This window comes from Acipenser ruthenus, chromosome 13 (assembly GCF_902713425.1).
Source record: "Acipenser ruthenus chromosome 13, fAciRut3.2 maternal haplotype, whole genome shotgun sequence".
Classification (NCBI taxonomy): domain Eukaryota; kingdom Metazoa; phylum Chordata; class Actinopteri; order Acipenseriformes; family Acipenseridae; genus Acipenser; species Acipenser ruthenus.
Window position 1 is genome coordinate 38,868,543 of NC_081201.1, and position 11,577 is coordinate 38,880,119.

The 11,577-nt window shown below is 39.4% G+C and overlaps 1 protein-coding gene across 2 annotated transcripts; it reads left to right on the forward strand.

Moving 5' to 3' along the window:
• Positions 1-5,791: 5,791 nt before the first annotated feature.
• On the forward strand, positions 5,792-11,173 carry LOC117418170 (hyaluronan-binding protein 2-like). 2 transcript variants are annotated; one of them, XM_034030835.2, is made up of 10 exons: positions 5,792-5,903; positions 6,822-6,849; positions 6,964-7,074; positions 7,624-7,731; positions 8,182-8,298; positions 8,561-8,828; positions 9,363-9,505; positions 9,983-10,117; positions 10,453-10,595; positions 10,856-11,173. In XM_034030835.2, exons 1-10 carry the CDS (start codon positions 5,844-5,846, stop codon positions 11,009-11,011), a joined length of 1,269 nt encoding a protein of 422 aa, XP_033886726.2. In that variant the 5' UTR covers positions 5,792-5,843; the 3' UTR covers positions 11,012-11,173. The 2 variants fall into 2 exon arrangements, with proteins under 2 accessions (XP_033886726.2, XP_033886728.2); XM_034030837.3 differs by lacking the exon at positions 10,856-11,173 and having other exon boundaries at positions 9,983-10,139; positions 10,453-10,587.
• Positions 11,174-11,577: the final 404 nt, after the last annotated feature.

Genomic DNA, 11,577 nt, shown 5'->3' on the forward strand with positions numbered 1-11,577 from the left:
TATACGATTTCCTTTTGGCACACTGGCATGAAACACTTCCCACTTCACTAATGCCTTGATGTCACTTGCAGAATATTGAGAGCCGTGTTGCAGCCACTCTTGTTGAGCTCTGTCCGCTCTTCTGCCTCGTGATCATTAAGGCTGTGACACGTCTAGCCCAAACCACTGAGTGACAGTTTGTTTCTGCATCCTATAAAATATTACTTTTATGACATGCTTTACCAAAACTTAGTGAAAAGGACCGTGTTCAGGGTACGATTTACAAAATGAATGTACTGGCTTTTTTTAGAGTAAGGATGCAAGTGGGACTTCGCTCTGCCCACATGTCCTTATTTAGGTAAGTGCTAACGCAGCGTGTAAAATCAATTTTCTTAGCACGAGCAGTATCATCACTGCTCCCCTTCTGTTGAAAAACTTTTAGGTCTTTGTGTGGCTGTGACGGTGCTCGTGTCACGTGTGTGGGTAACCGCTGCTTAATACAGAGACTGAGACATGGGAGGTGGAGCTGAAACGCCAACACAGGCGCGCAGGATTTATTAATACTAGCCTTATAAACGAGGCGTCTCGCTCCAGGAACTGGCTACGCTATGTAACCCTCGCTATGCGTTACTTGAGATCACTATCCCCTAAACTAAGTAACCTACTTATGGGCAGGTATTCATACGACGACTCCTGCTGCTTCGTACGGCCTTGGCTGGGCACTGTCTTCACAAGCACCGCTTGCAGTTTCAGGGTTGCGTAGCTGTCGTTCCTGCAGAGCACTCTTTCTCCTCTCAAGTATACGCAGCTCCCCTCTGTAGCATGGCATTGCAATCGCCCCGAGCGATCTCCACCGGATATTTTTAAACCGACGGACCCTCGGTCAAGACCCGCCCACTTGCTGATTGAGGACCAGCACAGCCAATCATTTGCTGCCCTTCCCCTCAACCAAGCCTAGCAGGCAATAAGTCTCAATCGAGTGCCCGTCTGTAAACAATAATTGAATCATACAAATTAACTCCAAAAAGACACACAATAAACCCATTTCCACATACAAATTATACCAACCCTAATTCCCACCTGTGCAGGGCAATCAGCAATAGTAGTTGCTGCTGCTTCCTTGTACAAAACCCTTTCCTGCAGTGTAGCTCGGCTTCACTCCAATGGTCTTGCTGCCATCAGGTCATGTGACCTCGCAAACAGGAAGTGATTAGATGATAAAGCATTTAGCTTCATCTGTAAATCATTGAATTAAAGTGTGTATATATAAAGTGTGTCTGTGTGTGTATATATATATATATATATATATATATATATATATATATATATATATATATATATATATATATATATATATATATATAACATGCAAAGAACCAAAACGTTGTTCATTTTCATGCTATTGTATTGTTAATGAATAGTAAAAAAACGGATTTCAAAATCTCCCACATGCATTTCACTGCACTTGCATTTGTTTGCTTTTCTCTTGTGCAATGCTTTCAGCTTTTACCCTGAAATACAAACAACATGTTTTTCAGGGTAAAAGTTGAAAAACATCTGTTTTTAAGAATCATTTTCAGGTCAGTAATCCTAAACAAACTCAAGTTTCAATCAATACTATATCCAAAGTCTAACTGTGATTTGAGAGAGTTCCACAAAAAAAGGTATTGTGAGGTTTTTTTTTACATTATGTAAAATTTCAAAATCCAGTGATCCTTTAAAAAAAGAAATGTGACACTCAACAGACAAGGACTGCAAGTGTAATAACACCAATATCAGACATCATTGTATTTGAAAGTATTACGAATCTTAACTTCACTAGTTGCAGTTCATCTGATTAAAGGTTCGAAAAAGTCTCTTCATAAAAAGAAATACAGTAGTCTCTGCATATATGTATTATTTTATGTATTTCATTTATATAGCACTTTTCATACAAAAGTATCACAAAGCACTGTAGAGTACATTGCACAAAGCATTTACATTTACACAGCACAATACCTGTGTATAAAGATCCCCAGGCATGTCACACTCACAACTGCTACATATTAAATAGCATATTTAAAAAACAGTATATAAAATGTAAAAATAATGTTAAACAGAAATGTAACAGTTACATTAAAACCCATTAAGAAAAGAAAGCCGTTTTATAAATGTTTTATATTGTAACAGTCCCAGCTTCCCTGGCGAAGGAAGCGAGGGCATTCTGTAATTTAGCAGCTCTGCATGAAAAAGCCCTTCCTCCCGTGTTAATTTTGTTGACCCTAGGAATAATCAGCAGCTCCGCATCCTGTGATCTCAGAGTGCGGTTTGGAAGATACAGGGTCAGTAACTCCTGCAAATAACTAGGTGCTAATCCATTTAGGGCTTTACAGGTTAACAGCAAAATCTTAAAATCTATTCTATACTGCACAGGGAGCCAGTGTAAGGAGGCTAAAAGCAGGGGTAATATGTTCCATTTTCCTGGTTTTAGTCAGAATTCTAGCAGTGGTATTCTAAACAAGCTGTAAGCCTCTGCCAAAAGGAACAATAACGTTGCTTAAAAGAACACCTTTTTGGCACCGATAGCGATTCGTTGCTAACCAGTTAAAAACGGATACAGTACTGTTTTGTAACCTGATAACTCATCATCATCAAACTCACATTCAAATGGTTTATTCAATCTTTTCAAAACGGACTTGTCATCATGAGAGTAATCTAGAGCTGGTGCTGCGTTTGTGTAGGGGTGCTGTGTTAATAACCATTGTGTTAAAATGAATTCTCGTATTCACAATGGCTGTTCGAGCCGCTGCTGCACTATATATATATAGGGGTGCGTTGTTAATGTAATTTGCCAGTTACTTTATTATTATAGTTTATTAACATATGCTTGCCTATTGCTTATCTTTTGCTTATTCTGTTCATATGTTGATGCACGTGCGTCATTATTATTATTATTATTATTATTATTATTATTTTTATTTATTTCTTAGCAGACGCCCTTATCCAGGGCGACTTACAATCGTAAGCAAAAACATTTCAAGCGTTACCATACAAGTAATACAATAAGAGCAAGAAATACAATAACTTTTGTTCAAGCAAAGTACAAGTTTGACAAACCACAATTCAATAATACAGCAGGTAATAGTGATAGTTACATCAGGATATGATTAAATAGTGATAGTTACATCAGGATGTGATTAAATACAAAGTACTACAGGTTAAAAACTTGGCAGATTACAGTGTTCTGAAGTACAGGATTAAATGCAGTGAAATAGGGGGCTGATAAGAGCAAAATAAAACACATTTACATGAAGGGTGATAGTGTCCCAGGATACAAACAGAGGAGTTCTACAGGTGCTCTTTGAAGAGGTGAGTCTTAAGGAGGCGCCGGAATGTGGTCAGGGACTGGGCAGTCCTGACATCTGTAGGAAGGTCATTCCACCACTGCGGAGCAAGGGTGGAGAAGGAGCGGGCTTTGGAGGCAGGGGAGCGTAGCGGTGGTAGAGCTAGTCTTCTAGTGCAGGCGGAGCGGAGAGGTCGAGTGGGGGTGTAGGGAGAGATTAGGGTCTGGAGGTAGCTGGGTGCAGACTGGTCAAGGCATCTGTAGGCTAGTACAAGAGTCTTGAACTGGATGCGAGCGGTGATCAGGAGCCAGTGGAGTGAGCGGAGTAGTGGAGTAGCGTGGGCGAAGCGAGGCAGAGAGAACACCAGGCGGGCAGCAGAGTTCTGGATGAGCTCGAGCGGACAGGTGGCGGACGCAGGGAGGCCAGCCAGGAGGGAGTTGCAGTAGTCTAGGCGGGAGAGTACCAGGGCCTGGACCAGGAGCTGGGTAGCATAGTTGGTGAGGAAGGGTCGGATTCTTCGGATGTTGCTCAGGAAGAATCGGCAAGTGCGTGCCAGAGTGGAGATGTGCTGGGAATAAGAGAGGCAGGGGTCCAGGGTGACTCCAAGGTTCTTAGCGGAGGAAGAGGGAGAGAGTGTGGTAGATTCCAGAGGAACAGAGATAGAGAGATCAGAGGAGGGGGAGGAGGGGGGAAAGAAAAGGAGGTCAGATTTAGAGAGGTTGAGTTTGAGGTGATGCGAGTGCATCCAGGAGGAAATAGCAGACAGACAGGTAGAGATACGGGAGGAGATGGTGGAGTCAGAGGTGGGGAAGGAGAGGAAAATCTGAGCATCATCAGCATAGAAATGGTATGAGAAACCATAGGATGCGATGAGGGGGCCCAGGGAGCGGGTGTAGAGAGAGAACAGGAGAGGACCCAAGACTGACCCTTGGGGGACTCCCCTAACCCTGACATGACATAAGTAATAAATACATTTGTATTTATTGATTCCTATCGTGATTTGGCCTTGGCAGATTGTGTCCAGTGGTCTTAGAGAACACTTTGCTTGCTTCCTGAAGGGGTGTTCTCTTAGCCAGAAACTACTGTACTACATTGAAGATGCTGTACAAGGTATGAATCACAACCTGTCAATATGCTGGTCAGCAATAGTAATGCACCACACACAGGGTGGTCATTCTATAGCGAGCATCAAAAGAAACTAATCACTATTATAACACATTTATTTTCGAAAAAATAAGGTATATAAATGATGGACATTGACGAAATGTTTTTGGTTTCTTTTTAATCACTCGATCATTCATCCTTGACCATGACACGCTTGAGTTACTATGACTGAAGCATATGCACTTAATCACCTAATTAGTGAGACAGTTGATTGGACACTGGATATGGAGTGATTTCAGCAGTTGAATTACAAGCTTGAATAAAAGCAATAAAGAAAATCACAGAAAAAAAACAATATGCCACGTCTGTCAAGAGAGCAGCGCCTTCGTGCAATCGGCATGTTGGAGGCTGGACTAGGGCAGCGTACTGTGGCTCGCCGTCTTGGGTGCTCACAGCCAGCAATATTTCAACCTGGCGAGACGGTATAACCAGACACACTCTGTCAATCACAGGCCACGAACTGGGAGACCAAGAGTCACACCACCTGCTCAAGATCGACAGATCATTTTGCAGCATCTTCGTGACGTCAGTTGTTAATCAGCACAATAAAAAAGTTACTGCACCTGCTCTAAAACAGAGTTTGTCATTTTTCGGTCACATCTAGTGAATTTTATCCAAATGTAAGTGATAAGTTTCTTTTGGTGCGCAAATGTAAGTGATAAGTTTCTTTTGATGCTCAAATACACAGAAATATAGAAGTGGCATTGTGACAGTATACCTGCACTGAAATCCAATCATCTATCCATAATTAATGTGCAATGGGAGGTATTTGAGTACAGAGACTGTATGAGGAAAATTAAAGTTGTTGTATAATAAAACAAGACCCTCTTTTCTCATTGTTAGTTTATTGCTTACTAGTATTTAGTTAGTGTCTTGCAATGTATGTTGCTGCCAATTACATAATGACTGCCTCTCAAATTTCTTTTGAAAAAGATTGTGCACCCTGTATGTATATATGAAGCTTCATTTTAAAACAATGCAGCTGTGCTAAATTAAATCCTATTTGCATTCATAACACTTTCTTTGATTACAGAAGTAGATTTGGTTTGTTTTAAAGTACTGTAACCCAAAGGTGATTGGTTCTAATGCATTTTGTATTTTGTTGTTCAGTAAAACAATGCTATGGATAGAATACATTCACTGCACATGTATTCAGACTTATTGTGCTTAAATATACTAAACAAAGAAAAAAACTGTGTGATTTTAATGTAGCAGATGGATACAAAAAAAATGGGAGTTTGCTTATCTTATCAGGTTTTGACCGTTGGCCAACGCAGGTTAGCATTTAAAAAGGACATGATTGCATGTAGAACACTATGATCTGAATCTTCCTAGAGCAGCATCTGACTGCAACAGCTGTTCATAATACCTCAAAACATGGCATTTCAGGCTGTAAGACTAGCACTGTGCATTACGCTGCTGCGCCTGCCTTCCTCTGTAAGTCATTTTGGAGTTAATAATAATAATAATAATAATAATAATAATAATATTTCATTGAAGTTGGTGTAGCGTGTAGATGTTGGAAATGTAGATTATACAATCTCCACAAACTTTATATTTAAATTGTGTACACAATGTTACCGGTGCAGTGTTATTTTCAGGTACGTCTTATAAAGTGGTACTCAGCGCACTGCGCTTGCTCGCGCATGCCTAAACAACTTTCTCTAAGAAAGCAGGAAAACGCCCATTCAGATACAGTACATTATACTGTTTTTGGCCTTTTACATTTTAATTGAATATGTCATATTTTTCCACCATTAAGAAAATAGTATGTGAATATTTATCATATGCAATACATTGGGTCTCTTAGATTTGTTTACTTGTGCAACTTTGCGGTGACTTCTCATTTTATCCTGTTCGTCGTGAATTGTTTTTTTCTTTTAAGAGAAATTGGTTGTCTGTTTCCAGTTTAAGTTTGCAAAAAAATAATGTGTAATTAGCTTCAGCATTTGCTTTAAAATTTCCTACAAACCTTATGGCTATAGCAATTGATTGCACCTGTACCAAAATATGATGGTGCATCATTTTCTGACATTACACAGGTCAGGTTTTGGTGCACGTACCACATTCTGACGATGCACCACTTTCTGGCCCTATACCAGTAAAGAATTAAGTAAATATTTCATGTTTAAATTTTGATTGTTTTTGCCCAGATAAGTGTAACAGAAAGTGCTCTGAATGTTTGTCAAATTGTCATTAAAAAATGTAATGAAATGAAACAAAAATGCCTCTTAAGGGTGAAAAATAGGCAAGGGGTTGTATGATTATGCTTTATCCAGGTAAGTAAAGTTGATTTAACCACTATGTATTTGGCAATAGCTGAAGCTGAGATATTAAGACTATATTCTCTTGCAGTTTGCTGTTCTCCGGGACATCGTTGATGGTAAGTACATCTACTAGGAGTTCCTCTGCACACACCATGCTATAGAGAAGAGTGTAACACATACGGGAGAGCAGTGTGCTAACGTGTCTGCGTTCATTTTCTTCTGGCACACAGCCTATGACTACGTAGAGGCAGATTATGATCTACATTACACATATGAGTATGATTATGAGCCGGCAGAACCAGACAGCATTGACTGGCTATATGATCTTGTAGGCACTGAAGGTAAGTGAACAAAAAACAGGTGTTTATTTATTTCTTTTTTAATATAGACAATCTGAATAGCACGCTGTTAATTGAAATAATATCTTTGATATTTTTAATAGAGTATTTAATTGTTTTGAAATGTATTATCATTGCAGATACTGTAGTGCCTTTATTACACGATGAAAAATAGTTAGAATACATTTTGTATTTGAATGTGAATCTCTTAACTGTCAGTGCCCACACCGCATTGCAAACTCAAAGGTGAACTAGTATTAATAAGAAAATCTAGAGTGTTCGTTCGTAGGTTATGTAGCTTACTTAAGTGTGATAACTGATGGCTGAATGTTTTATTGCAACAAGGACCTTAAAGAGAGTGTCAAAATTGTAGTCATGTATAACTGCACTAGTTACCGTATTTACCTCTACAAATTCTGTATCTTAATAATAGCAATTGCTGCTTTTGTTCTTTACATTTATAATTTGAATGAGTATATTTCTGTTCAGAGAATTCATAGTTTGCACTCATGGTGCTCAAAGAGTATGTTATTTTTTTGAATGTGCCTGCAGAGGGATGTGATCCAAATCCTTGTCAGAACAATGGCGTCTGCGAAGCAAGAAGAGGAAGATACAAGTGTCACTGCCCTGAACCCTTTTCAGGAAGGAACTGCCATAAAGGTAAACCACCTTCACCAAGTTCACCAACAAACATGCACTCGCTGTTCCTGTGTAGTCAACAGTGTAGAACCAGAGCAGCCTATCAAACATGCACTAGCTGTTCCTGTATAGTCAACAGTGTAGAACCAGAGTGGCCTCTGATACGAGCTCCTCATTGTGAGACAACACAAACAAAAGTTTCAAGCATGGCAAAGATCCCCACATGAACAATTTTACACTTTCTTCCTGAATCACTTGTATGTTGTAGGTTAAAAGTGATTGATACACGGAGCAAGATTATGCGACTATAATAATAATATACTGTATGTACAACAGCTTACATTTGAATATCATTCTAAATGCAGTGCGTGAGCAGGAGGAAATCGGTCCCAGAAACTGGATGCTGGGTGGCTCTGTCAAGAACAATTCTACATGCTTAGAAACTGTGAGTCTTTCTTTTTACTGTTTCAGTAAATGGCGTGTGCAAAAAGGCTAAATGCGGAAAAGGAGAATGTGTTATCACTTCAACTCCACCATATTACCGTTGTAAATGCAGATACCCTTTTCAGCCTCCAAACTGCAAAAAACGTAAGTAACTTGTAGGTCATTTTTACATTTTTTATTTGTAAACTGTGTGTGTTGTGCTTTATGCTTTACTTGTGTCCATTTACAAACGTGTTCTTTCCAGACACAGCTAGCGAGTGCCTTCATGGGCCCCAGGGAAGGATTTGTATGTCAGTGTCTGTATGAAAGACTGTCTTCATAGTGACTTGCAAGCATGTTGACAACGATATATGAAAAATAGAAGCGGTTTCATCATTGTGTTCTCTGTGTGGGCTTTCAACTACAGTACGCCCAGATCCAGTTCTAGAGGAACTTCCCAAAGATTCACCGAAGGGACCATCCACTGCAGCCCCCTCGGAGATGTTTGCTACCTGTGGCATTGCAGAGCCCAAGGCAGCTCGGTACAGGATCTATGGAGGAATAAAGGCCATTCCTGGAGCACACCCATGGCAGGCATCCATTCAAACCAAGCACCCAAACAACATCGCTCGTCACTATTGTGGGGGGATCTTAATCAAGCCGTGCTGGGTTTTAACTGCAGCGCACTGTGTGGTGTGAGTGTCTTGTCTTGGTGTTGAATAATGGTTTAATTGATTTGTGAATAGAGCCCACGCATTCATCATTTGAAGATGATTATGGTTAGTGATGTGATGCATGTAAGTTGTAGAATGATTATTTTGTGACCAGTGGAAGTTTTGGATTGAATTGGAATTCCTAACCCTGCTGCGTCGTGATAAAACATCATGGTACAGTTTGGATAAAGCAATAAAGAACCCATTGTCCAACTGGAACTGGCACTTAAATTACTTAAAACAAAGAACGACCAAAGAGCAATATCATATAATAACTTTAACTAGAAGATACGTTTTGTGTACTTGGAGATGACAGCCTCCCTCAGACTTTGTCAGAAGACATCACATTGTGCAATTGATGGGCTCGGTGTTTACCACTTAACTATAATACAGTGTAGCCAATGCAGTATATGGATGTATTATTCCTAGCAGTCTACTGTATAGTAAAGTACAGCATATTGTGCATACATTTAGGCAATCCATTCATATGTTTCTATGTTTCTGGGGAGTGTTTAGAGGAACTGCATCCCGAGTGCAAGTTGTACTGGGGGGTCAAGATTTACAAAAAAATGAGCCTGAAGATCAGACCTTTGACGTTGAGAAGTCCATCGTTCATGAAAACTACAGAAATACAGGGAAGGTCTTGTATAATGATATTGGTAAGTTCCCATCAACCTCATGCAGTACTTTCTTAAGATCTATTTTCTTGATTTCACATGCAGGGTAAAGTCTGTTTACTCCAGTCTTTAAATAGTTTTTTACTACTAAAAGGGGGAGGATGGGGGGTGATCGTTTTAGTAATTGCAGCTAAATGACAATACAGATAACAAGACCTCTAACCTGTTCATTTGTTGTTGGCATACAGTACCATGTTGAGCAACCTTCTGCGAGTTATAAACATGATGTGGCATACCTTGTAGCTCAATGTAAAAAACACAAACTGGCCTCCCTTGGTCCAGGCACATCATACTGTATCTGGTCTCATTAATTGTAAGTCAAATCTTTGACTAAGTGCGTACAGCATCTATGTAAGCACTAGCGTGTCACACTGGAACACGTTAATTTGCTATACGTTTTATTTGCGATTTTAACTGTTATTACCTTGCATATATGCTGGTAATCTTTCTTGGTTTTAGCTTTGCTTAAACTGAAGCCAGTTGGTGGTCAGTGTGCCAAGGAGACGAGGTATGTGAAGACTGCCTGCTTACCGGACTCCCCGTTTGCTGATGGCACAGAGTGCAGCATTTCAGGATGGGGATCGACAGAAACAAGTTTGTCTGAAGTCTTATTTTTGTGAGCTTTTTGTTTTTGATTGTATCCCTCTCAGAATAAACACTGTTTTGTCACTTGCAAATTAAAAAAATAGTAATTCTTATTGAAATAATATGAAATAACTATCTGTTTATGACACACACTCATACTCCATACTTCATATCAGCCTCCTCCTTACAGTCACATATTTTAAAGTAAGATCCTGACAGAATCTCATGTAAAGTAAGCCTGTTTGTCTCCCGCCTCATTCATACTTAGCTATCTCAAATAATATAATGATTTTTTGTTTACCTTTACTAATTCATAATTGTATTTTTTGTTTGTTTCCATCAAGCTGTCATTTCCAACCAGCTGCTGAGTGCTAAGGTGCTACTGATCTCTCAGGAGCGGTGTAAGAACAGAAACGTGTATGGGAGCTTATTGGATAACAGCATGTTTTGTGCTGGAAACTTGGAGGGTGGACCTGACTCCTGCCAGGTCAGTTATTTCTCTATGATCAGGATAATTAACTTATTAAACATAGACAAAGGATCTGATCTCAAATTATTACATTGTGTCTCAACATTCGTCTTTTTTTATTAGATCTATCTATCTATCTATCTATCTATCTATCTATCTATCTATCTATCTATCTAGTAAATGTGTTCTACAAAATATAACGGCCAGATGCTATTGGACTCATTGAAGCAATGTAGAACACTAATAAGATGGCTATTAATGAGACCATGTTCCCCCAGGGTGACTCCGGTGGACCATTGACCTGCAAGAGAGATGGGAAGCACTATGCCTATGGAATAGTGAGCTGGGGAGACCAGTGTGGCCTGAAAAATAAACCTGGAGTTTATGCCAGAGTCACTGAATTCGTTGACTGGATCAATTCAAAAGTGAATTAGTTGCTGCATTCTCAGATTACAGCTACATGGCCAATTCTCGTCTCATCTCATGTCTGATTTACTGTGTTGTACACAATGAAATGCCTTTATTATAAGAGACATAATTTTCCACACGCTCTTGATAACTATTATGTGAAAATCTGGAATAAATACTATATTTGATTTTTTTTTTTTAATTTGTATTATACATTTCATAAAAACACTATTTCCCATCACAACATATATGGGCAGCAGTGTGGAGTAGTGGTTAGGGCTCTGGACTCTTGACCGGAGGGTCGTGGGTTCAATCCCAGGTGGGGGACACTGCTGCTGTACCCTTGAGCAAGGTACTTTACCTAGATTGCTCCAGTAAAAACCCATCTGTATAAATAATGTAAAAATAATGTAATTGCATGTAAAAAAAAAATAATGTGATATCTTGTAACAATTGTAAGTCACCCTGGATAAGGGTGTCTGCTAAGAAATAAATAATAATAAAAATAAATAATAATGCTGCAGTGAATTAAGATGGTAAGATGGTCAGACACTTGATGCCAACTGGTTAAGAGGTTTTTCCAGATATATGG

What these genes read in the sequence shown, in the direction of transcription:
- LOC117418170 (XM_034030835.2), top strand. Translation starts at nt 5,844, where the DNA reads ATGGCATTTCAGGCTGTAAGACTAGCACTGTGCATTACGCTGCTGCGC. An exon ending in TGCTGCGCCTGCCTTCCTCT is followed by an intron (nt 5,904 to 6,821) that starts GTAAGTCATTTT and finishes ATTCTCTTGCAG; the next exon opens with TTTGCTGTTCTCCGGGACAT. An exon ending in ATGGGGATCGACAGAAACAA is followed by an intron (nt 10,118 to 10,452) that starts GTTTGTCTGAAG and finishes GTTTCCATCAAG; the next exon opens with CTGTCATTTCCAACCAGCTG.